Below are 21,629 nucleotides of genomic sequence, written 5' to 3'. Positions count from 1 at the left end.
CTGTGACTGGTGAGTTGTGTTCCTTTTCTCAAACTTGGCAAATAAAAAACTGGAGTAAAGCATATATATACATATGTTGTTGTTTGTATGGATTATGAATTGTGGTGCTGGTGAAGAATACTGAATACACCATGGACTGCCGGAAGAATGAACAATCTGTTCTGGAAGAAGTACAACCAGAATGCTCCTTAGAAGCAAGGATGGCAAGACTTCATCTCACATCCTTTGGACATGTTATCAGGAGGGACCAGGCCCTGGAGAAGGACATCATGCTTGGTAGACGGTCAGCGAAAAAGAGGAAGACCCTCAATGAGATGTACTGACACAGTGGCTACAACAACGGGCTGAAGCATAACGATTGTGAGGATGGTACAGGACTGGGCACTGTTTCATTCTATTGTACACAGGGTGGCTATGAGTCGGCACCTAACAAAAACACTATGAGTGGAATTGACTCCACAGCAACAGGCTTGGTTTTGGTTTGGTTTTAATGACTAATGATGTTCAGTATCTCTTCGCGTGCTTATTGTCCATTTGGATATCTTCACTGGAGAAAAGTCTATTCAAGTCCTTTGCCCATTTTTAAAATGGGTTGTCTGTCTTTGTGCTGCTGAGTTATAGAAGTAATTTATATATTCTAGATATTAAACCTTTATTCGATATATGGCTTTCAAATATTTTCTACTATTGTGTAGACTGTCTTTTCTCTTTCTTGATAATGTCCTTTCATACACAAAAGTTTTTAACTCTGATGAAATCCAACTTACCTAGTTTTTTCCCATTGGTTGCTAGTGATTCTGGTGTCATATCTAAGAAACCACTACCTAATCCAAGGTCATAAAGACTTATTTCTAAATTTTCTTCTAATATTTTTATAGTTTTAGCTCTTATGTTTTGGTCTCTCATCCATTTTAGGTTAATTTTTTATGTAATGTAAGTAGTTTGTCTAACTTCATTCTTGTGCATGCAGATATCCACTTGTTCCAGCACCATTTGTTGAACAGACTATTTTTTCCTCTTTTAATTATCTTGGTGCCCTTGTCAAAAATGAATTTACTAAAATGTAAGGGTTTATTTTTGGACTCTAATTCTATTCCATTGATCCATACGTCTATCCTTATGCCAATACCACATTTGTCTAGGTTATTATAGTTTTGCAGTAGGTTTTTAAATTGGGAAGTGTGTGTCCTCTGATTTTTTTCTTCTTTTTTAAGATTGTTTTGAAAATAGTTATTCTTAAATCTTCAAAACATATTCCAAAGTATAATCAAATACATTACTCATTTTTGTATCTTTAATACAAAACATGCTACTAATATGATCTACAAGTTTTAAAAAAATTACAAATATATTCTGACTTGCATATTGTCATACTATAATTGCATTTTCATCAACCTTTTATTGCTTTTTTCATATTTAAATAGTAATGAAAATTAGTAGCTATTTACGTGGATTCTAAGTACTAAGAACTTTAACAATTTGGGGAAAAAACAGTAATTTAGTGCAACTCAATAAAAGATTACTTTTCCTCAAGAGTTTCTTATAATACAGGAAATAATCTTCCTAGAGAGACAATATCATACTTCCTTACCAGCAATAAAATTCAGCTACAAGGAAATTATGCTATACTTATCACAATATCACTCTGATATTCTCAAATATTTTATTCATGCATTCAAGAAACCAACACTTACTAAACACCCACTATTGCACAGGCAATAGGAATACAAAAGTAATGTTGATGTTTCTATATGAGACAGGCTATATTTTGCTTAGATAAAATATAAAATTGTTTTTTTTTAATCTCATTTGGCTTTCTCTTATTTTGACTTTTCAAAAAAGTAGGTTTTTGACACTTCTAGCAGAATAATCCCATAAATAAATACACACACACACACAAACCAAAACGAAACCTGTTGCCGTCGAGTCGATTCCAATTCATAGTGACCCTACAGGACAGAGTAGAACTGCCCCATAGAGTTTCCAGGGAGCGCCTGGTGGATTCAAACCACTGACCTTTTGGTTAGCAGCTGTAGCACTAAACCACTACGCCACCAGGGTTTCCAAACACAAAAGGAGTAAAAAATGAACAAACTGGAGTTGACTTATATAGACCCATATGTTCTTACTGAGTCAATTATGGTTGAGACTTATTAAGCTGAATTTAAGTACTATATTAGACAGTATATTGTTGTTGCATGCCGTCGAGTCAATTTCAACTCACAGTGACTCTATAGGACAGAGCAGAACTGCCCCACAGGGTTCCCAAAGGGTGGCTGGTGGATTCAAACTGCTGACCTTTTGGTTAGCTTCTGAGCTCTTAACCACTTCACTACCAGGGTTTCCACAGTAAAATGAAAACCTAAAAAAAAGACAAGCTTTTTTTCTTTTTAATTGTTCAGAGCCTGTTCTTAAACTTAAACTGATCAGAAGAAAAAAAATTATCATGGCATCATAGTTGCAACAACTCTCACAAAGCACATAGGTTTTCCTATCCTTTAAATTTTTAAATATTTCAACATGCAGAATTAGAACAGAATATATATTTTTTCTTTTTCTTTTTTCCTATCTCTCTACCTGTCTAAATTTTGTGTACACATCACCCAAATAGAAATATTTTGTCATATTTGCTCCAGATTAATTACAAGTATACTTAAAACCTCCTGTTTGCCCAGCATCATTCTGTTCCTCTCCCTCCCATTTCCTTCCCTAAAAGTACCCACTAACCTGAATTTGATGTTCATTATTCCCATGCATGTCCTTATATTTTTATACAGTATGTATGTATCCATTATTTGATATGAATATTATGTATCTTAAAGATTTGCAACTTTTTTGTTTGGTTGTCTTTTTCTCAACATTATGGTGTGGTGATTTATCCCTGTTTTAACCTGGAGCTTCCTCTAGTTCATTCACTTTTATTCCATTGCGGAACTACACCAAACTGATTTAGCCACTCTCCAGTGTTTTCACTTGGGGAATGAGTGCTGCCATAAGTGTCTGTGCATAGCAGAGGGTGGTTATTAAGAGCACCAGCTCTGGAACCAGTTGGCTTAGGTTGGAATCTTTGTCCTACCACATATTAGCTGTGTGACCTTGGGCATGTCCCAAACGTTCTGTGCCTCAGTTTCTTTGTCTATAACATGGTGATAATACCAGTTGCCATTTTTCATAAAGACTGTTGTGAAGATTAAAAAGTGCATACGTGTAAAGCTTATACAACAATGACTTCCATGTGGTACAGACTGCGAAACAGGCCTAGTTCCAAAATACATGAAAATCTCAATAATGTCAAGAAATGTCTAAAATAAAATCCAATGCTATTGCTAGAGGATAGTTGCATCCCCTTGTCTGCAGCTGCCTCCCCTGGGTAAATACCTCTTATGATGATACCTGCCCTCTTCAAGATCTGCCCCCACCTTCTTTCATGGTTCCCAGGCCAATAACCAGGGTTAACTCATCATAACATGACTATGGAAGTACTGTCCTTGCCTCGGTAGGAAAGCAAATATTCACTAAAGAGCTACAGGATCTGGCAGAAAGGAGAAGAGCATGCTGTGGTGAAATGAATTCTTTTATGTGGTCTTTTGCCTTGGTTCTTCGGAAAAACAGCTTAAGGGATTTTTTCCCCCACCAAGCCCTTAGGAGTTACCTTTGCCCTAGCTTTCTACCCCAGAAGGTTTGTTACTTTTGTCCAGGTGACTGACATTTCCTGGGTAAACTGTAAACAACTTGTTTTGATACTTTTTGTCTGGTCCCGGGCTGTATGTAGCCTGTACCTCTGATTAGTATGCACCATGCAGGGATTGACCAATAGCCTATGCAAATAAGGTGCCTATGGCCTACTATACAAATGAAGTGTCTGTGGCCTACCGAGAAGGGATCGGTGAGTTTGTGGCTCCCCACTGGGAGAGGCCATGCCTTCAAACTGACAAGGAGTTGTATATATATGCAGCCAATCCCACAGAGGTTTTTCAGACAGGAAGAAGCAGAAGAGAAGTGGCAGACAAAAGCTGAATGAAGAAAGGAGAGAGAATGCAAGGAACCTCCTAAAAGAGCCTTAACATGGGTCAAGGACTATAACGCTGAAGAGAGTGAGACGCCTGGAAGAGGCCCAGCAGCACAGCCAGCGGCAACAGAGAGCAGGGCCAAGAGGATCCCGTGCTGAGGGGACCAGAGGAGCCTGTCCTAAGGGGGCAGAGAGGAGCCCTTAGTGGTCAAAAGGGGCTTGCTTGCCTGCTTGCTTCCACAGTTGAGAGAAACTGAGAGAGCTGCCCTGCACTGAAGAAGGGAAGGATGTGCCCTCCTCTTTGGGGGAGCCTTCCAGACTTAGCCTACATGCTTCCCGATCCTGATCCTGAGTTGTACCCTGTTGACCCTGATCCTGAGTTGTGACCTGTTGATCCTGATCTTGAGTTGTGGCCTATTGATCCTGATCCTGAGTTGTGGCCTGTTGACCCTGACCCTGAGTTGTAGCCTGTTGACCCTGATCCTGAGTTGTGGCCTATTGATCCTGATCCTGAGTTGTGGCCTGTTGATCCTGATCCTGAGCTGCGGCCTGTTGATCCTGATCCTGAGCTGTACCCTGTTGACCCTGATCCTGAGTTGTGGCCTATTGATCCTGATCCTGAGTTGTAGCCTGTTGACCCTGATCCTGAGTTGTAGCCTGTTGCTTCCTTAATAAACCACTTAACTGTGAATATTGTCTGTGAGCTCTGTGTGGCTAATGCAATGGACCATCAAATCCAGAAGGGAAGTAGAGAGGGCCATGGGAGGGATGGCTGGTGTCAGAATTTGTGCAAAGGTTGGAGAGTGGAGGTACATCTGGCCACCATCTCATAGGGATCAGCCTTGGGTTGATTTTGATTCACATCACCCCCCTGAAGCTGGACAGGTTTTGACGCTACTACTATTATCACCCTTTTACACATGCCCAGAATAGACCTTGAAGATACTAGACCAGAGGATGCATAATGTAAGGATTGACAAATATCACTGTCCTGTAACCTAGGATCGAAGGTCTTGGCAATGATAACTAAAGTTATTCTTAATATAAAGCTGAGATGGTTCATTTATGCTTGGAAAAAAATGGAGCTTACAGTAAATGTGGTAAAAATACCAGAGTGTCTTGGCAGGGTAATGAAGAAAGGGTCAAAAGGCTCAGACAGGTGGTCGTACTTAAATGGAGTTATTACATAGGACTAGAGAGCCCACCAGCTGAATATGCGACCTGCAATAAGCAATAAGGTATGCACTAGAAAGGGACTATTAAGAAGCTCAGCGTTTGCTACTGCTACAGGTCAGTGTTGCTGGAGGAGTCCTGGTGGCAAAGTGGTTAAGAGCACAGGCTGCTAACCAAAAGGTTGGCAGTTCAAGTTCACCATCCACTCCTCTGAAGCCCTATGGGGCAGTTCTACTCTGTCCTATAGGGTCACTATGAGTCAGAATCAACTCGATGGCACATGATAACAACAACAACAGGTCAGTGTTGGTGGTGGGGAAAGCTACCAAGGAACAGGACTCCCTAGTATCACCAGAGATGATAGGATTCTACAGTTATGGATGTCAGGTGGCAGCATTTAACCATCAGAGGCTAACTGGACATTATTTCTGCACTAGAGAGCAAAGTTGGAACGGCACTGAACTGTAAGCATCTGTAACACCTACCCAGCTGGAGACTACATTTTCCAGCCTTTCTTTCAGCTCAGTGTAGCCATGTGTTTTTTTCCCCCAGTGGGATGTGAATAGAAATGATGTGTGTAAGATGCTTCTCCTGGATTCTCTCCTTCATTTCTTGCCCACCAACTAGAAATGGCAGCGATAGAGTAAATCAGGAAGCCCTGTTTTGAGGACAGCAGGGCTACCCCATTAGCTGGAATACTGAGATTACTTCATGAAGCAGAGCCCACCTACCACTCTGAACTATTAGGTGACAGAAAAATGAAATTCTATCTTGTTTATGCCCAGCATTTCGGGGTTGTTTGTTACAGTTACTTAACTTTTATTCTAATATAGGCATCAGCAAACTATAGTGCTCAGGCCAAGTCCAACCTGCTACCTGTTTCTGTAAACAAAATTTTGTTGAAACACAGCCAGGCACATCTGAATACATACTGTCTATGATTGCTTTTGTGCTCCAACAATGGCTCTGAGTCACTGTGACAGAGATTATGTGGCCCACAGTATAAAACATGTATACTCTGTCCCTTTACAGAAAAAGATTGCTAACATCTGTTCTAACACATAGCCCTTTTTGTGGAACTATCAGTATATTAGGTTTCTTTTTTATTTTGTCTGCTCAAATATTAAATGTTTAGCCAATAAAAGCAAAAGCATCCTTAAATGAGCCTAAAATTGCCAAATTGCTTCAAAAGGAAGCCTATCTGCTTTAAGTCATATATGAAATGATAAAAATGTGTTAAATGCCTTCAATTAAAAATAGTGATTATAGTCAAATTTTAGGTAAATGGTTTCAAGCTACTGATCTTTCGGTTTTAATTACCACTACAAGAGTGATAAGGCTAAGGGCAAAATAATTGAAAATGGTAACTGCACATCATACATTCAAAGTGTTCTCATGGGAATATTTCCAAGTCACAAACTCAAAAACAGCCAAAAGTAAAATCACCATCTGAAGGACAATCTATACTAACAAGCTAAACACAGAATATTTAATTTTTTAATACAGAATAACGTGATTAATTTGGTTACCCTAAAGTAGGCACACAATTATCAAAACATAACATAAAATATTTACTATGCCTTTCAACACGTTTAGCTGGATAGCAACAGCACAGAAGATACTACTACTCGAGGCAGCCTGAGAACAGCACAGCACTGTGCAAGTGGGCTGTATTTTCAGTTTCACTGACGCTGTCCGCTCCCACGGCCTGATGCATTTAGGGCATAACACAAGTCTTTCAAACTAAAGGGATAAGCTAATTTGAAGGGATATAACGAAAATCAAAACTGACATATAATATTGTAAATAGGTATCAGGCAATAACAATACCTTGCTTTACAGAGACGTACAACACTTTCCTGATTTCTGAAAAAAATTCTACTATGAAAACTTATTATTAACAAAAAATGTTTCTTTACATTTCTCATTTCAGTAGCTGGTTAAAAAGTAGCTACTTAGACACATGTGATAAGAGAAAGTAGAAGAGGAAAATTTGTACCTTAATGGAGCAAGCAATGGTTATTGAATTTCATTTCACTAAAACCAAAAAGAATTTCTGATATAACTTTCCATTATTATAAAAACTTGTTATTGAAGCTTAATTTACATAGAGTGAATGTACACATTTGAAGTACACAATTCTATCAGTTTTAGCAAAAGCATATGCCCATTTAATATACAGCCTTATCAAGACATAAAACATGTCACCACAAAAATTTCCCTCATACTTTCTTCCCAATCATTCCCTTGGAAATATTCATTGATTGGATTTCTGCCACTATACATCAGCTTGCATATTACAGAAGAACTTAATACAAATGGAAGGTACTGTTTTGTGCCTTGCTTCTGTTCAGTAGATTCCACAGGATTTTCTATATACATAGTATTGTCATCTATGAGTACAGAGTTTTACTTCTTCCTTTCTAATCTGAGGCATTTTCTTTCTTTTTCTTGCTTTATTGGACTGTCTAGCACCTTCAGTACAATTGTGAAGAGAAGTTGTGCAAATGCACGTCTTTGTCTTGGTCCCAATCTGAGGGGAGAACATGCAATACTTCACGATCGAGTATAATGTTTGCTGTAATTTTTTATAGGAAGTTTCCTTCTTTTCCTATTTCTTTCTCAAAATTGTTTTTGTTTGTTTTAAATAATGAATAAGTGCTGAATTTTGAAAAAAAGGTTTTTAATGCATTTATTGAAATGATGTGCTCAGTGCATCAAATGTATTCTTGAGATGGTTTATAAGTTCAGGTGGGACATATTTGATATTGTTCTTTGGCTCCTGAGGGCTTTTTTTCATTTTCTTCAATTGTGCAACTGGTGGTCTGAATGCTGATGACCAAAGACTAAATAGTTGTGGTATGACATCAAGGACATCATCTATGAAGAAAGCAGAAGGTCATTAAAAAGAAAGGAAAGAAAGAGAAGACCAAAATGGATGTCAGAAGAGACTCTGAAACTTGCCCTTAGACATAGAGTAGCTAAAATGAAAAGAAGAAATGATGAAGTAAAAAAGTTCAACAGAAGATTTCAAAGCTCAAAAAGACAAAGTAAGGTATTATAAAGAAATGTACAAAGACCAGGAATTAGAAAACCAAAAGGGCAGAACATGCTTGGCATTTCTCAAGCTCAAAGTACTGAAGAAAAAATTCAAGCCTCATGTTGCAATATTGAAGAATTGAACGAACGAAAAACTGAGTAACGCAAGAAGCATCAAAAAAGGATGGAAGGAATACAGTGTCACCGTACTAAGAAGAATCGATCAATGTTCAACCACTTCAGAAGGCAGCATACGATCAAGAACCGATGGTATTGAAGGAAGAAGTCCAGGCTGCATTGAAGGTATTGGCAAAAAACAAGAATCCAGGAATTGACAGAATACCAACTGAGATGCTTCAACAAACGGATCCAACACTGTAAGCGCCCACTCATGTATGGTAAGAAATTTGGAACACAGCTACCTGGCCAAATGACTGGAAGAGACCCATATAGGTGCCCATTCCAAAGAAAGGTGATCCAACAGAATGTGGAAATTATCAAACAATACCATTAATATCACATGCAAGTAAAATTTTGCTGAAGATAATTCGAAAACAGCTCCAGCTGTACATCAACAGGGAACTGCCAGAAATTCAAGCCAGATTCAGAAAAGGACATGCAACAGGGGATATCATTGCTGATGTCAGATCTCAGCTGAAAGCAAAGAATACCAGAAAGATGTTTATGTTTTATTGACTACGCAGAGGCATTCGACTGTGTGGATCATAACAAATTATGGATAACAATGCAAAGAATTGGAATTCCAGAACACTTAAATTTGCTCATGTAGAATCTGTACATAGACCAAGAGGCAGTCATTCTACCAGAATAAGGAAAAACTGCATGGTTTAAAATCAGGAAAGGTGTGTGTCAGGGTTGTATGCTTTCACCATGCTTATTCAATCTGTATGCTGAGCAACTAATCCAAGAAGCTGAACTATATGAAGAATACAGCATCAGGATTGGAGACTCATTAACAGCCTGCCATATGCAGATGACACACCCTTGCTTGCTGAAAACGAAGAGGACTTGAAGCACTTACTAATGAAGATCAAAGACCACAGCCTTCAGTATGGATCCTTCAGTATGGATCAACACAAAGAAAACAAAAATCCTCACAGCTGGACCAATAAGCAATATCATGATAAATGGAGAAAATATTAAAATTGTCAAGGATTTCATTTTACTTGGATCAACACTCAATGCCCATGGAAGCAGCAGTAATCAAATGATACATCCCATTGGGCAAATCTGCTGCAAAAGACCTCTTAAAATCTTTTTAAAAAAAGCAAAATTTTTTGTCTCAACCTACCTGGAGCAAAGGAAAATGGAGAACGCCAAAGATACAAGGTAATTATGAGCCCAAGAGACAGAAAGGGCCACATAAACCAGAGACGACATCAGCCTGAGACTAGAAGAACTAGATGGTGCGCGGCTACAAGCGGTGACTGTCCCAACCGGGTACACAATGGAGAACTGAGGGAGCAGGAGAACAGTGGGATGCAGACCTCAAATTCTCATAGAAGGACCAGACTTAATGGTCTGACTGAGACTAGAAGGACCCTGGAGGTCATGGTCCCCAGACCTTCTGTTAGCCCAGGACAGGAACTGTTCCCAAAGTGAGCTCTTCAGACAGGGATTAGACTGGACTATGGGACAGATAATGATACTGGTGGAGAGTAAGCTTCTTGGATGAAGTAGACACATGAGACTATGTGGGCAGCTCCTGTCTGGAGGGGAGATGAGAGAGTAGAGGGGGTCAGAAGCTGGCTGAATGGACACAAAAACAGAAAATGGAAAGAAAGAGTGTGTTGTCTCATTAGGCAGAGGGCAACTAGGAGTATATAGCAAGTTATATATAAATTTTTATATGAGAGACTGACTTGATTTGTAAACTTTCACTTAAAGCACAATAAAAAAAGAAAAAGGTAAGATTTCACTTGATGTCTAAGATGTGCCTGACCCAAGCCATGTCTTTTCAATCACCCCTATATGCATGAGAATGCTGGACAATGCATAAGGAAGACCAAAGAAGAATTGGATGTATCTGAATTATGGTGCTGGTGAAGACTAATGAATATACCATGGACTGCCAGAAGAACAAACCAATCTGTCTTGGAAGAAGTACAGCCAGAATGTTCCTTAGAAGTGAGGACAGTGAGACTTCTCACTTACTTTGGACACATTATCAGGAGGGACCAGTCCCTGGAGAAGGAAGTCATGCTTGGTAAAGTAGAGGGTCAGGGAAAAAGAGGAAGACCCTCAATGAGATGGACTAATATAGTGGCTGCAACAATGGGCTCAAACATACCTACTATTGTGAGGATAGCCCAGGACTAAGGAACGTTTCATTATGTTAGACATATGGTCACTGCAGATTCAACAGCACCTAACAACAACGTTGAAATTGTATTTCTCTTTTAATCTACTATAGTGAATTGTATCAGTCAATTTTATATGACAAACCAACTTGCATGATACACCAACTCGGATATATCCTGCTTGGTTATAATGTATTATCCTTTCTACATACTGCTGCTTTAGACTTGTGTTTTGTTATGTAGGATATTAGCCTGTATTTTTTTTTTCCTTGTAATTTTCTTGTCTTGTTTTGGTATGAGGTTTATGAATGCTTTATAAAATCAGTTAGGTGGTGTCGTCTCTTCTATTTAAAAAAAAAAAGATGTAACATTGGTATCATTTCTTCCTGGAAAGTTTAACAGTTCATTAGTGAAGCTTTTTGTGGTAAACTCTTTAATTGAGAATTCAGTTTCTTTAATGGATATATGACTCATAAGATTTTCTATTTCTTCCCGTATCAGATTGGGTAAATTTTGTTTTTCAAGGAACATGTCCATTCCACTTAAGTTGTTAAATTCATTGGCATAAAGTGTTTAATAATATTTCCTCATTATTCTTGTAAGGTCTGAAAAATCAGTAGTGATATTCCCTTTTCCATTCCTGATATTGATAATTTACGTTTCCTCACTAATTTTTTTCTTGGTGTGATTGTTAATTTTATGTGTCATCTTGGCTAGATTATGGTGGCCGGTTGTTTGGTCAAACAGAGAAGCTGCTATTATGAAGCAGTTACATGTGATTAAATCAGTTGGCCTTAAGGAGAGCAGATTATCCTTCTTAGTGTGGGTAGGCCTCACCCAATCACTTGAAGCCCTTAAAAGCAAAAAGAGATTTTCCCTAAGGTGTGTTCTACCTCCAGACTACAAACAGACATTGTGCCAGAACTCCTTCACTCCTCTTCCTGTTGCCTAACCTACAAACTTGGAGACATAAGACTAGAGAAATCTAAAGCCTATCACCTGACCTATAGATTGTGGAATGCAAGACTGCAGGAACCTTAAGCCCATTGCCTGACCTACAGATTTTGAACTTGTCAGCCCCCTACAATCAAGTCAGCCAATTCCTTAAAATAATCAAATAAATAAACATCTTTTGTGCACACACACAATTTATCCATCCATCCATCCACCTATCCATCTTACTGCTTCTGTTTCTCTAGGGAACCCCAACTAAGACATTTGATAAGCCTTGCTAATAAATTATCAATTTTATTGATCTTACCGAAGAGCAAACTTTTTGGCTTTGTTGATTTCCTTTATTTGTCTCTTTTCTATTTCATTGATTTCCAGGCTTATTTTTATTATTTCCTTTCTTCTACCTACTTTGTTATTGTTTTTTGTTTGTTTTGCCTATCATTTTAACATGGAAGCATATAGATCATTGGGTTTATAGCTTTCTTTTCTAATCCTGGTATTTAAATATAAATTTTTCCCTAACGACTACTTCAGCTGCATCTCACAATTTTGCTATGTTGTGTTTTCAGTGTTGTTCCATTCAAAGTATTGTCTAATTTCTCTTGTGATTTCTTTGACTGATGGATTATTTAGAAATAAGTTGTTTAATTTCCAAATAGTTGGCCATTTTTCTAGATATCTTACTGTTATATATTCTGTATAATTTTGTCCCTCTATTTCTGTAGTCTAGTTTATGCATTATATAATTGAAAAGCTGAAACAGCCAAATAATCTTCAAGAGATAACTGGTTCAACAAAACTAGTTTATGAATTTTAACTTTACATATCAGTATTTTTGTTCTAATATCTCATTTACTCAGTTTCCCTATTCTATATTTTCTGTCATTTTTATAAGAGGAATTATACAAGCATAGTCTAAGTCAGAGGTTAATAACTTAATAAAATTAAAGAAGATAAAAAAATGAGGAAAATGTAGTCAAATTCAAATTAGCAATCTTGGTACCGTTAGATGGAAAGTACATTTTCTAAACACAATGGTAAAAGATACCATATATGGAACAAATCACTATTGAGGCATAATAAGTTTTCAAAGTCAAATGTCTTCTAGAATCAAACAACCTACACGAATGTGGGTGAGCGTGCGCGCACACACACACTCACACACACAAAGAATGATATAGCTGCTATATGTCAATAAAGTTTAATCCTAGAATGTTTTCTACCAAAGCATCTAAGGATGGCTGAGGAATTTGATTCCAAATACCACTACTTACGCTCATTTCATCTGATAATCTTACCTTAAAGTACATTCCATTTCCCTTTCAGAGCGTGTAGAGGAAACACGGAAAATGTACTTGTCAACTAACAAAGAAAAACAATCTCCAGGATTCAACCAGTGCCATAGATTTATCTTCAATGGTAATAGCTGGCTCTTCCCAAAAGACTGATAAAAACATGGATTCGTGTGTATCTAACAAATAAAAAAAGAATAAAATGATGCTGTAATTCAGAATTTTGATAAAAATACAACTAAATAAGAACTGACCCAAAATGTTAGTATCAAAACAATTTAAGTATACATTTAGACTTAAAGGTTTAATATACCTGGTACTTACAAGTACCATAATTATGATTTATATACAAAAAAACTATAACATGTTTTCTCTAGGAATCAAATAATTATTATGTATATACAAAAAAACTATAACATGTTTTCTCTAGGAATCAAAGAAAAAACAAACTTATCAATTAACTGGTTAAAAAGTACTATCTTCCATTTTGTTTAATACAGAGACAAATGAACTAAGGAAAGAGAAACAAAAAAATAATCCTCAGTATGGAAATTAGATCTCCCACTTTTAATCAAAAATTCGCTAATCCCCTGAGGATGACTTGCTTCTTTTCAACTTTTCTCCTAAGAATTTCTTACTATGATTAAAAAATGAGAAACTGTAGGGAGTGAGATTCTGAACAAATCTTTCAAGTAAACAACACGGTTTTCTAGCTCCTTACAGTGGAATCTTATTTTGTTTGATTGAAACTCCCACTATGAAGATAATCGCCCATATTCAAACTGCAAGTAGTAAATATATCTCAAAGTCAAACTATTTTATCTATTGTGTTATGTTTGCCACTGATTGTCTCCATGTTAGCAAAGATAATGAGAACTTTCCATAACTGTTATTGTTGCTGTTAGGTATTGTTGAGTCGGCTCTGATTCATAGCGACCTTATGTACAACAGAAGGAAACGCTGTCTGATCCTGTGCCATCCTCACAATCATTGCTATGCTTAAGCTCACTGTTGCAGCCACAGTGTCAGTCCATCTTCTTGAGGGTCTTTCTCTTTTTCAGTGGCCCTCACTTTATTAAGCATGATGGCCTTCTCCAGGGACTGGTCCCTCCTGATAACATGTCCAAACTATGTGAGACGTTTCACCATCCTCGCTTCTAAGGAGCATTCTGGCTGTACTTTTCCAAGCCAGATTTGTTCATTATTCTGGAACTCCATGGTATATTCAACATTCTTTGCCAACACCATAAGTCAAACGCATCAGTTCTGCTTCGGTTTCCTTATTCACTGACCAGCTTTCACATGCATACAAGATGACTAAAAATACCACAGCCTGATTCAGACACGCCTCAGTCCTCAAAGTGACATCCTTGCTTTTTAGTACTTTAAAGAGGTCTTTTGCAGCAGATTTGCCCAAGCAATACATCATTAGATTCATCCTTCACAACTAAGACCTATGAAAAAAACCAAACCCGTTGCCGTTGAGTCGATTCCGACTCATAGTAACCCTATAGGACAGAGTAAAACTGCCCATTAGGGTTTCCAAGGAGCAGCTGGTGGATTCAAGCTGCAGACCTTTTGGTTAGTAGCCAAACACTTAACCACTGCACCACCAGGGCCCCCGAGACCTATGAAAAAAGACCTATTGAAGAACTATGAAAAGGTACCTTAAAAACCCCAAGTAAGATCAAGTGAAATCAGCCATTTCCAAAGTTCAAACAGCCTTTTCATCATCAATATCACTTGACTTTTACAATAAATAGGCTTTAGTGCATGACAACAGCAATCTACATTTAATGTAGACCTTTGACTTTTTATAAGAATCTAATGTAGAGAAATTCCCCCCATCATCCTTCCATCTACTGCATTAGTTTAATGTGATTTTTTCTGGAGACATCGATAATCTCTCCAGCACAGCAAGAGAATTATCACCCTGGGATTGGACATATGCTGAACATTCCAAGATTTTCTATTTATGCTTCATTAAAGTACCTTGAGACATTCTTCTGGACTAACTATACTTCCATAATTCAAGACTTTTTTTATTCCAACCCTTAAAAATATCTGTAAGTATTAAGATATATCTTATTAACCTTGAGTTTGAACAGTAGAACACATTACGAATGAAAGGATAAAATCTTCTGTTCCTACTGCAAAAATATTCATTATAAAAAAGTAAGAATGTTCGTCAAAGGCCTATTTTAAATGTGGATAATTTAAATGTACAATTTGAAATTCTAGAAATACGCAAGCTCTTCTGTTTTCTTTTTACCCCTCCCCCACTGATAAATTTCTTTTTATTAGAAAACGTGGTAGACATTAAGTATAGTTACTTTTGGAAACCCTGGCGGCATAGTGGTTAAGAGCTTAGGCTGCTAACCAAGAAGCTGGCAGTTCGAATCTGTCAGGTGCTCCTTGGAAATTCTATGGGGCAGTTCTACTCTGTCCTATAGAGTCGCTGTGAGTCGGAATCAACTTGACAGCAACAGGTTTAATAGTTATTTTAATTTTTTTTTAAATCTTAAACCTTAATAGAATATAAACTATAATATATACAAGTCTAGGATGCTATTATAATACATGATTCAAAAAAGTTATTAACCTTGGTAGCTACTTTGGATTTTCATTTGTTTTTATTAAAAAAAAAAAAAAAAAAAAAAAACTCTACAAAAAATGAGAGTAGGATATCTTAGTGATATATGCAAAAATATTTTCGTTTAATTTCTGTAACACACGAAAACATAACAAAATCCATAAACACTTACTGAACAGCTACAATATTCTTCTACTCCATCCGATTGTCAAGACCCCGATCATTTACCTCTGAAGTTTTTGAATCCATTTCTCTTACTATTTGCAGTCACCGCTCTAGTTCAAGCTCTTACCCACTGCTTGTAATTATTTTGCTCACGCTAACATGACATTGGAGCCCTGGTGGTACAGTGGTTAAGAGCTCGGCAGCTAACCAAATGGTTGGCAGTTGGAATCTACCAGCTGCTCCTTGGAAACCCTATGGGGCAGTCCTACTCTGTCCTATAGGATTGCCATGAGTCAGAATCAACTGGATGGCAACAGGTTTGGTTTTGGAAGCTTACAATGGATAGGATGTTAACTACAAAGAAATAATATTCTAAGAGTAGAAAAGGTAAAATACTGAAGAAAGGAAACTAATCATGATTATTTTGAAAAGCATCTCAAACCAAAGACAAATAAACATTCAGTTTAAGTATTTTTTCCCTCAGTTAAAAGCACTTTATAATTAAAAAAAAAAACACCTAACCCATTGCCACAGAGTCCGTTTTAAATCACAGCAACCCTACAGGACAGAGTAGAAAACCCCATAAGGTTTCCAAGAGTGGCTGATGGATTCGAACTGTTGACCTTTTGATTCACAGCCAAGCTCTTAACCACTGTACCACCAGGGCTCCAATGTTTAAATCAGAAGTGGTTAAATATTAAGCATTTAATAAATCTAACCACAAAAAGGGTGGACCAGTGAATGTGGTCCATGATCATCTTTTCCTTTCCCTAATACTGTTCATACAGGGGCCTCAAAAACTAAGTGAAAACGATATTCAAGAAAGTCTAATGTTTGATCCAGTACTTTAAATCTACAGAAATAATACTCATTGAATAGGGTCAAAAATCTATGTTAAACTGCATGCAGTTTAACTAGAAAGCCACACGTACATGAAATCCATCACAAACATGAATTAACAACTTATTTTAATTATATTAAGGAAAAATTATTTCCTAGATTTCCAATTTTCCTACGATATTCTTCTACAATATTCTTCTGGAGAAGGACATCATGCTTGGCAGAGTACAGGGTCAGCGGAAAAGAGGAAGACCCTCAAAGAGTTGGACTGACACAGTGGCTACAACAATGAGCTCAAGCATAACAACAATTGTAAGGATGGCGCAGGACTGGGCACTGTTTCATTCTGTTGTGCATAGGGTCACTATGAGTCGGAACCAACTCGACAGCACCTAACAACAACAACAACAAGGAAAAATTAACTTGCTCTGTTATTTTAAAAAGTCAGTACAGTATCCCTGAACTACATACCTTTCCTGACTTTAATAAAGATACACGAATTTCCATTTCTAGAAATACTGCTGACAAGTTAATCACCCTTCTGATATAAACCAACAAAAATTCTGGAAAGCTATAGTTAACATATTTTAAAAAATATAGCTAGGCTTGCCAGAAAATAAGGGAAATTCCTAAGAATCAAAAACGGAGAGAGCTGAAAACATACATTCTACCTACTTTTGAGGCTTTTTGAGTTTTTAACAACTGCAAGGAGACAAAGCTTAGTCTCACACAATGTGTTGTGGCTCCTGCAAAAGCTAAGACCATTGGAGGGCTACAGCCTTTAAAAGATGGTAGATTTAAAAAGAAATCTGCCTACCAGCAAAGGGATATGGCAGGGAAACTTAAGCAGCTTGAGCACTGAATAAAGAAAAAAAAATTTTCCCTCTGAGAATTTGTATTCATAGGCCTGGCCTTAGTAGTGTTTGATTTTCAAATTTAAACCATGTGTATAGACCAGAAAATCTAAGGTTGAAATATAAACAGAAATTGGCCCTGCATCTATAGCACCTTGGAATGTCCGATAGAAACAAATACACATTCTCTGAATTCACTCACCCTCAACCAGACCGCACAAGAATAACACAGATGATGCCCCAGAGAACCTGAGCTCATAATCAAACATTACAAAACAGATGAGAAACAGCCCGCTGAGACAGAGAGACAAACCAATAAGTAACATCATTAATTTCTAAAAAAAACTACTGACAATATAAATATTAGACACAAAATATTAAATAAGTATGTTCACTTTTTTTTAAAGAAATAAAAGATAGAATTTAAAAATGAGAAGGGGCCACAACACAATGAAAAAAGGGCCAGGCTTATTTGAAAAGGAGCAAAGCAGAATTTCTACAATGAAAACTAGAATCATCAAAATGTGAAACTCAATGATGAGTTAAACAGAGCAGACACAGCTGAAGAAAAATTAGAGGTTTGAAAAAATTATCCAGGATATAGCATAAGGAAAAAGATATGAAAAATATGAGAGCAAAGATAACAGACATAAGTGAACAGAATAAAAAGTTTTAATATATGTCTAATCTGAGTTCAAGGAAAAGAAAATTGGGAAAGTCAATATATTCAAAGGAAATTTTGAATAGTCAATATTCAAAGGGAAAATAGATCAGAATTTCCCAAAACTGATTAGATAAATCTGTAGATTCAGAAAGAAAAATAAAAAGAAGTCTACATGTGAACACATCATGAAGAAAATGCAGAACAATACAAAGAGAAGATGTTAACAGCACCTATGGAAGGAAAAATAAATTACCTACATAAAATGCAACAAATAGACTAACAGTCAACTTGATTTAGCAACAGCAAAATGGACCCTTCAGACTACAGAATATCTTTAACTTGTCAAAAGTAAATAACTATCTAACTAGAATTTTACCCATGACTAAACTGTCATTCAGGAAAAATCATAAAAAAAGGCATTTTCAGAAAACAAAAACAGAGCATTTACCATCAAAAGATGCTCACAAGAGATATTCTAAAAGATTTATTTCAGAAATAAGAAAAATTAACTGAGAAGGTAGGCTTGAGAAGGAAACAGAAATAGTGAGCCAAGAAAATGGTCAATAGGTAGGTAAATATAAACAAATATTGACACTATAACCAAAACCAAACACATTGCCATCAGTCAATTCTAACTCACAGCGACCCTATGGGAAAGAGTAGAACGACCCCATAGGGTTTTCAAGGAGCAGCTGGTGGATTCAAACTGCTGACCCTCTGGTTAGCAGCTAAGCTCTTAACCATTCTTAACAGTATCAAATAACATGTAAGAGGGTTGATCAAGGGTAAAACAGCTTAAGGCCTTTGTATTTTTCAGGAGAGAGATAGAGATTAGATTTTATGATACACGTTAAAAACTTAAAGGTGACTTTTAAAACAACCGAAATTACATATATAACTTCCAAACAAGGGGTGGGGGGGACAGGAATTGAATGTAAATAATTAAGTCAAAATAAAGTAAGGAAAGAAGGAAGGAAGAGAGAAAGAATTCGAAAGGTGGACATATTAAAAGTGTAAAGTATGACTGTAGGAATAAATTCAAATAAATCAGAAATATAAATATACTGTATAAATATAAGTGAACTAAATGTGCCAGTAAAAAAACCCCAGCAATTTTAGACTGGATTATAAAAACATGTTTAGATTGAGCAAACAAAAATCAATAAATACATAGAATATTTGAAAACAATGAGCTTGATCTAACAAGCATATGTTGTTGCAAAGTGCTGGCAAGTTGGTTCCAACTCATAGCCACCCTAGGTACAACAGAAGGAAACACTGGCCGGTCCTGTGCCACCCTCACAACTGTTGTTATACTTGAGCCTATTGTTGCAGCCATTGTGCCAATACATCTCATTGAGGGTCTTCTCTTTCACTGACCCTCTGCTTTACCAAGCATGATGTCCTTCTCCAAGGACTAGTCCATCCTGACAACATGTTCAAATTACGTGAGAAGTCTCACCATCCTTGCTTTGAAGGAGCACTCTGGCCGTACTTCTTCCAAGACAGACCTGTTCGTTCTTCTGGAAGTCCATGATATATTCTATATTCTTTGCCAACATCACGAATCAGTCCTTCTTCGGTCTTTCTTATTAATTGCCCAGCTTTCGCATGCATATGAGGCATTTGAAAACACCATGGCTTGAGTTCGGTGCACCTTATTCCTGAAGGTGACACCTTTGCTTTTCAACACTTTTAAGAGGTCTTTTGCAGCAGATTTGCCCAATTCAATGTGTCTTTTGATTTCTTGACTGCTGCTTCCATGGGTGTTGATTGTGAATCCAAGTAAAATGAAATCCTTGACAACTTCAACATTTTCCCTGTTTATCACGATGTTGTTTATTGGTCCAGTTGTGAAGATTTTGTTTTCTAATAAGTATATAGAAACTTCCATAAATAAATTAGAATATACATATTCCTCTTAAGCTAACATGGAACATTTATGAAAACTAACTACTACTATATCTTAAGACAACTGTCAATAAATGTCAACGTAACAGTATCAAATCATTATTTATATAATCACGATGCTAGTTTAAATTGAGAACTCAACAATGGAAAGAACCATATCCTCCCCCTGTACGTTTGGAAATTGAATACACACTTCAAAAACTCAAGTCAAGGAGGCGGGGCCAAGATGGCGGACTAGGTGGACGCTACCGCGGATCCCTCTTGCAACAAAGACTCGGAAAAACAAGTGAACCGATCACATACATAACAATCTACGAACTCTGAACAACAAACACAGACTTAGAGACGGAGAAAGAACAAATACGGGCAGACAGTGATCGTTTTCAGAACTAAGAGACAGCGTACCAGGCAGGTGACCTTCGGAGCCCGGGCTGGGGCAGAGCCCAGGGGGGCAGACGGCACAGACAAGGGGCCCAGCCCTACCCCCCCAACCCATCCCGGGAGGGAGTCTAGCTGGTTGGCGCGGGCGGCGTAGGGGTGCAGCCGGTGGGAGAAGCACCCGGGACACAGTGACTGATCTTGGAGCGGGGAGAGCAGCATCCCAGCCGGGGAGCCATCCCGCTGGGAGTTTGGCGGGAAGCAGGCGAGACGCGAGCTTGGGGATCAGCTATATTTCCCTAAAGCGACCCCGGGGGGGGGCGCCCAGACGTTCGTGAGGGCCACGCCCACCCAGGTCGCGTGAGCGGTGCGGCCCACGGGAGGGAGAAATCCCCAGGAGGAAGTGACTGGTCTTGGAGCAGGAAGAGCAGCGTCCCAGCCGGGGAGCCGTCCCGCTGGGATCTTGGCGAGAGCCGGCAGGGTATGAGCGCATTCCCCTGAATAGACCCTGGGGGCGAGCCCAGCTGTTCGTCAGGGCCACGCCCACTCAGTTCGCGAGAGCGGTGCGCGCACTGGAGGGAGAAATCCCCGGGAGAAAGTGACTAATCTTGGAGCAGGGAGAGTAGCGTCCCAGCCGGGGAGCCGTCCTGCGGGGATTCTGGCGGATGGGGGCGGAGCGTGAACGTGGGGATCAGCTCTATATTCTGTGGTGCTACACGCCAAGCTCTCTGATCCCTCCCCCACCCTCCCCAGGCGGCTCCATTAACATCCGAATACCCTGAGCCAGAAGGAGAATTCAGATAGGGATCTGACTGCATTTTTTTTTAGCTGATTACCTGGAAAATCTAGTTTCCCAGTGATGGCTCAGAGACAGCAGTCCATATCAAACCACATAAAGAAACAGACCATGACAGCTTCTCCAACCCCCCAAACAAAAGAATCAAAATCTTTCCCAAATGAAGATACAATCCTGGAATTATCAGATACAGAATATAAAAAACTAATTTACAGAATGCTTAAAGATATCACAAATGAAATTAGGATAACTGCAGAAAAAGCCAAGGAACACACTGATAAAACTGTTGAAGAACTCAAAAAGGTTATTCAAGAACATAGCGGAAAAATTAATAAGTTGCAAGAATCCATAGAGAGACAGCATGTAGAAATCCAAAAGATTAACAATAAAATTACAGAATTAGACAATGCAATAGAAAGTCAGAGGAGCAGACTCGAGCAATTAGAATGTAGACTGGGACTTCTGGAGGACCAGGGAATCAACTCCAAAATAGCTGAAAAAAATCAGATAAAAGAATTAAAAAAAATGAAGAAACCCTAAGAATCATGTGGGACTCTATCAAGAAGGACAACTTGCGAGTGATTAGAGTCCCAGAACAGGGAGGGGGGACAGAAAACACAGAGAAAATAGTTGAAGAACT

General features: G+C 38.1%; 1 protein-coding gene across 6 annotated transcripts in view; it reads right to left on the bottom strand.

The window, feature by feature from the left end:
• The window catches only part of APLF (aprataxin and PNKP like factor), a 130,719-nt gene that overhangs the window by 62,725 nt on the left and 46,365 nt on the right, over positions 1-21,629 (bottom strand). The window contains exons 1-3 of one of the 6 annotated variants that reach the window (XM_064268669.1): positions 19,367-19,732; positions 12,795-12,967; positions 2,225-2,362 (exon numbers count right to left, since the gene is read on the bottom strand). The exons of 3 other annotated variants lie outside the window; for them this stretch is intronic. In XM_064268669.1, the coding sequence (XP_064124739.1) occupies positions 2,225-2,362; positions 12,795-12,967; positions 19,367-19,369 (314 nt within the window). In that variant the 5' untranslated portion in view covers positions 19,370-19,732. Of the gene's footprint in view, positions 1-2,224; positions 2,363-12,794; positions 12,968-19,366; positions 19,733-21,629 lie in introns of those variants that run through there. 2 more of the 6 variants (XM_064268668.1, XM_003413546.4) reach the window with 2 other exon arrangements.

This window comes from Loxodonta africana, chromosome 15, assembly GCF_030014295.1.
Source record: "Loxodonta africana isolate mLoxAfr1 chromosome 15, mLoxAfr1.hap2, whole genome shotgun sequence".
NCBI classification, from domain to species: domain Eukaryota; kingdom Metazoa; phylum Chordata; class Mammalia; order Proboscidea; family Elephantidae; genus Loxodonta; species Loxodonta africana.
Note: the sequence above shows the minus strand (reverse complement) of the source record. Positions and strands in the feature narration are given on the sequence as shown.